At 62.7% G+C, this 5,342-nt stretch overlaps 1 protein-coding gene across 1 annotated transcript; it reads left to right on the top strand.

Moving 5' to 3' along the window:
* The first annotated feature begins 282 nt into the window (after nucleotides 1-282).
* GDF7 (growth differentiation factor 7) lies at nucleotides 283-5,125 on the top strand. The gene is made up of 2 exons (XM_036881784.2): nucleotides 283-769; nucleotides 3,499-5,125. Exons 1-2 carry the CDS (start codon nucleotides 385-387, stop codon nucleotides 4,458-4,460), a joined length of 1,347 nt encoding a protein of 448 aa, XP_036737679.2. The 5' UTR covers nucleotides 283-384; the 3' UTR covers nucleotides 4,461-5,125.
* Nucleotides 5,126-5,342: the final 217 nt, after the last annotated feature.

Below are 5,342 nucleotides of genomic sequence, written 5' to 3'. Positions count from 1 at the left end.
GGACGCGCTGGGCTCGTGCGTACGGCGGGCGGCGGGGGGTCGCATTGCCTTGGGGAAGGGAGGCGGGGCCCCTGTTTGTGGCAGGAGCCTCCCGCCGGTAGCACTGGCTTAGCGAGAATGGGGGCGAAGGGCTACGGAGAGGGGAGGAGGGTCCTGCCCCGGACTCCACGTTAGGCCGGAGTGAGGGGCGCCGCGCTGCAGCTAGAGCGTGTTCAGCAGGGGGCGCTGCTCCGGGCGTTGGGCGGGGGTGGGGTGGGAGAGGAGGGGGGGCCGCGACTTGCTGCGCACACTTCCCCCATTATTAAACACTATGTTCAAAAGGCGCCGGGGGACTTCCCGGAGCCACGGAGCCCGCGCCGCCCGCCCGCCTGGCCCACGGAGTCCATGGACCTGAGTGCCGCCGCCGCGCTGTGCCTCTGGCTGCTGAGCGCCTGCCGCCCCCGCGACGGGCTCGAGGCGGCCGCCGTGCTGCGAGCGGCGGGGGCAGGGCCGTCCGGGAGTCCGGGGGGCGGCGGCGGCGGCGGCGGCCGGACCCTTGCTCGGGCCGCGGGCGCCTCCGCTTCGCTGGTCGCCGCTGTTCCCGGGGCTCGCGCAGCGCGCCGCGCCGCCGGCTCCGGCTTCAGGAACGGCTCGGTGGTGCCGCACCAGTTCATGATGTCGCTTTACCGGAGCCTGGCCGGTCGGGCTCCGGCCGGGGCAGCCGCCGCCTCCACCTCGGGCTCTGGCCGCGCGGACACAATCACCGGCTTCGCAGACCAGGCGACCCAAGGTACTCACGCCTTTTCTGCGCCCGCCCATCCTGTCCGGTCCCAGGCTGAGGCCACCGCCGGGGCCTCAGGTGTTAGAAACTTCGCCGAGGCCCCCGCACCCAAACCCGGTCCGCTGCGCCCGGACTGTGGCGGGAGAGGCGGCAGCTGGCGCGGTTCGGCCCCAGAGAGCCCAGCCAGTCCCGCTGTCGAGTTGCCCTGGGCGGTTGCCCTCGAGGAGGCAGGCTGAGTCCGAGATCTGGAGAAGCAAGGAGGGGTTTCGAACGAGGACTGTGCGGTGATGGTGGCAGCGGCTGCTTCCTTGCAGCAATCTCTGCAGCTTCTAGTTCAGCGGCGGGGGCTGCACAAACTAGGGGGACACTGAGGGGAAGGAGACCGAGGCAGGCATTAGACTAAAGTAAATGGCTCCGGAGAGGCTGCGGCATCACCAGGTGTGAGGAGGGAAGGCCCCTCTCAGTAGGCTGCGTCAGGGTGGAGGTGTACAGCTCTTGGTGCCTGTGTCCTGTGCTGGCCCCTAGGAGAGCAACGGGCAAGGACTCTGGTCATGTGGGGAGGTGAGGCTGGCCAGTGAGGCCGTGCAGGAATGCAGGCCTCCCTCTCACCAGGCGCCCACCTTACTCTGTCCTGGGTTCTCCAAAGGTAGGGCGTGGGTGAGGCTGTAGTGGTTGCTGTGTGTCATCTGGATTTTATTAATCTCTATTGAAGTCATTAAAGAAGACAGATAGGGAAAATTTAACTAATTTCAGGAGGAAATGCAAGTAATTTTGGCTTTAATTCTATCCAGCCAGAAACCCAACATAGAAGGCAGGAGGGAAAGAAAGGCAAATGCGGCTGTGGAGGAAGCACTGCTGCAGAGGGGCCCTGCCTGGAGCCTCTGGGGACTGTGCACCCCAGACCCTGGGCTGGGAAAGCAGGCAGAGGTGGTGCTGGGGCCAGATCACCCATCTCCTCCAGCAGACAGGCAGCCTGCATCCAGACTGCTTTATTTTGGGTGCAGGGGCATTCTGCGCTATAATGGTGCTGTAATTCGGGGAGAACCATCAAACATTCTCTGAAGGGCTGGCATGGGGCCCTCTGCACTGGATACCGGAGTACTCACAGGAAGCCTTGGACCGGGAAGACCCCAGCCCTAATGCTGCTGTGCTGGCTCCCAGGCTACGGGAAACGTGGGTGTGCAGGGCCCTATGCTGGCAGAGGCACCAGCCACTCTTTCTTAGGTGGAGTTAGGCCTATCTTGGCCTTAGCCTGAGCTAAATCCTTTCCTGGGGAGCTCTCCCTGGTCAGGAAAGCTCTGTCCAGGCTGCCTCTCTTTCCTGCCTCTGGAGGCAGGGGACGCAATGGCGGCATCTTGAAGCAGGGAGAGGCTGCAGGGGAAGGTCAGAGAAAGTGCTCCAGGGAGACCTTGGGAGAAAGCAGTGAGGGTGGGGAGCATTTGCCTATCACCTTCCTGCCCCATCTCCATCCTGAGCCTCAACTTGAAGTGGGGCTGCTTGAGGTCCCCAGAGGCCACCAGAATGTCCCTGCACCTAAAATAAAGCAGTGCCCAGACTTTGGACTTTAGGAGCGCAGGGCCTGGCATCCGTGGTCGGTGAGCACTCTCCAGTGGTGGGGCAGTCTGTCTAGCCTCTCGGAGTTTGGGGCAAAACGAAACCATATGACCCTCTTCAAAGGGAGCTCTTATCTACTGCTTGGTGGAATTTCAACTTTTCTTCCCCCTGAGCCCAAAAAGAAGAAAAAAAAAAGTACCCACAACCAGATATAAAAACCCCAAACCCTGATTGCCATAACGGAGGGAGAGAATAAGTCTGCGAAGGGATGGGCGAGGTAGTCTCGGCTTCCCAAAACCCTTCCCAGGAGGTTCCTTGCGCGGCGTTGCAGCCGTTCCCCTCCATCGGAGGTCGCGGGAACACTAGGAGAAGCTGAGCCTGGAGTTTCCCATGGCCACGAGCAGCGCTCGCCGCTCTGAGACGTTGGGCTGAGCCAGTCCCTATCTGGACCTCAGTTCCCCTTCAGCAAAGCGAGGAGGCTGGATGCGCTAGAGGGTTTCTTCAGCCCTGTGCCGCGTTCCTCTTCTGGACCACTTGCAGGGCCCCAGCCTGCAAGGAGAGCGTGCCAGCAGGAATGTCCAAGCTGTGCTAGGGAATGAGGTAGCAGAGGCAGCAGTTTTCAGGGACATGGATTTTCTGTTTTCGCACAGCTGGGACTCCCCGGCTCTCCTGGGGGCCATAATGAGCAGTCCCTGTACAGCTCGGGTCCTTGAGCGAACAGTCCACCAGGCCTCGGGCCTTGGAAAGGGCGCCACAACTTCTGTTGCGTTCACCGGGCTCTCTGTCCGCCACCGGCTTGGAAGTCTGGCCACTGGCATGGTCCCTGCAAATCCATGGCAGGCAGCGAGCGGAGCTGTTAGTGGCCTTAAGTCTTGGTCTTGGATGCAGGGGTTCGCTCGTGGTCCTGCGGCCCAGCGGTGAGTGAGTGCCCGTGGGTGGTCGCGGTGGCAGGACTGTGGCTTGATGAATCGAAGCCCTGTCGCGATAAGTCGATAAGTCGGGGCGAAGGCTCACTTTCCTTTGGGTCGGGCCGGCAGCTCTCCGGCTGGGGAAAGCGCCAGCTCCAGCCGGCCTGACTCCCGCATCCAGGGCAGTTGGGCTACTGCAGTTAGGAGGCCCCGCGGTCGGGAGTGCAGACTTCACTCTCACTCCGCTCTTTCTCTCTCTCTCTCCGTCGCCCGCAGACGAACCAGTTGCCGAGACCGGCCAAAGCTTTTTGTTCGACGTGTCGAGCCTTCCGGACGCTGATGAGGTGGTGGGCGCGGAGCTGCGCGTGCTGCGCCACGACTCTCCGGAGCTGAACCCTGGCAGCGCGACTCCCCCGCCGCTGCTCCTACTGTCCACGTGCCCCGGGGCCGCCCGTGCGCCCCGCCTGCTGCACTCAAGGGCAGCAGAGACCCTGGGTGGCGCGCGCTGGGAGGTCTTCGACGTGGCGGACGCCGTGCAGCGCCACCGTCGGGAGCTGCGCGCCACGCGCGCCTTCTGCCTCTTGCTGCGCGCAGAGGCCGGTCCCGCTCGGGGTCCGCTGGCACTGCGGCTGCTGGGCTTCGGCCCGCGGGGCGGGGGCGGCTTGGCGGCGGAGGAGCGAGCGCTGCTCGTGGTCTCCTCCCGCACGCAGAGGAAGGAGAGCCTGTTCCGTGAGATCCGTGCCCAGGCCCGCGCGCTCGGGGCTGCGCTGGCGGCAGAGCCGCCTCCTGACCCGGGACCCGACACCGGCTCGTCGTCGTCGCTCATCGGTGGTCGCAGGCGGCGGCGGACGGCACTGGCCGGGACGCGGGCGGCGCAGGGCAGCGGCGGGGGCGCGGGCAGGGGCCACGGGCGAAGGAGCCGCAGCCGTTGTAGCCGCAAACCGCTGCACGTAGACTTCAAGGAGCTGGGCTGGGACGACTGGATCATCGCGCCGCTGGACTACGAGGCTTACCACTGCGAGGGCGTCTGCGACTTCCCGCTGCGCTCGCACCTCGAGCCCACCAACCATGCCATCATTCAGACGCTGCTCAACTCCATGGCGCCCGACGCGGCGCCGGCCTCCTGCTGCGTGCCCGCGCGCCTCAGCCCCATCAGCATCCTCTACATCGACGCCGCCAACAACGTGGTCTACAAGCAATACGAGGACATGGTGGTGGAGGCGTGCGGCTGTAGGTAGCATGGGGACCAGGCCGGGCCAGGTAGGGGGCAGCCGCACCACCAAGGGCCCCCTGCTGAAGACCAGCTGTGGGCCGGGCCTGTCAACCAAACGTGGGTGCTCATCGGACTCTGGCGGCGCGCCGTCGCAGAGGAGGGAGAGCACACGTTCACACACACCAACGATCACACCCACACACTTGTTCACTCATGCACACATTTCGGTGGTCGGCGTCGGGGCCCTGGGAAGAGATGATGTGAAGCTACCGAGTGTCATAGCCATGCGCACCCTGCAAACAGATCCTCATTGCGTCTACTGCCCCCTTTTGGGGAGAGAGGATGGTGTTTGTGTTCGTCACAGTTAACAGGTTCCCAGCTGGGTCAAAACGGGTTAGGGACTCGGAAGTTCCAGAATGGGCGAACTCAAGGGGTACCGAAACAAGTTTTTTTCTCACCGTTTTTTGTTTCTGGTGAAAGTGGGACACGGTCTGGCTAGGTGGCCGAGTTTTTGGCTTTGCACCCTGGGACCAACTTAAGGGCAGAAATGCCATTTCTGGAGGTTTGCGTTGCATCCGGGCTATTTACTCTGGGAATGAACCTCTGCAAAAGGTATATTTTTCCTTTGGTCTAAAAAATCTAACGTGCCCCCCCAGTTTTGAAAGGGCACATTTGTCGGGAAGAACGCACTGTGGAGCTTCCCAGATCGCTGCAAAGGTCAGCACCCCCCCTTTTAATCAGTTCCAATTGGGAATGATCTAGAAAGTGGAAAATATGTTTTTCTTTTGGGGGGAAGTGAATGTTGGAGAGGTTTTTAACTCGATTCTGATCTGACATGAGATTGGAGGGTAGGGTGGCATCTGCCAGGTTCTGAGGCTCCTGGGCTCGGCAGCCTGAGGTGGTAGAG

This window comes from Manis pentadactyla, chromosome 2 (assembly GCF_030020395.1).
Source record: "Manis pentadactyla isolate mManPen7 chromosome 2, mManPen7.hap1, whole genome shotgun sequence".
Taxonomy (NCBI): Eukaryota; Metazoa; Chordata; class Mammalia; order Pholidota; family Manidae; genus Manis; species Manis pentadactyla.
This window is presented reverse-complemented; position numbering and strand designations above follow the sequence as displayed.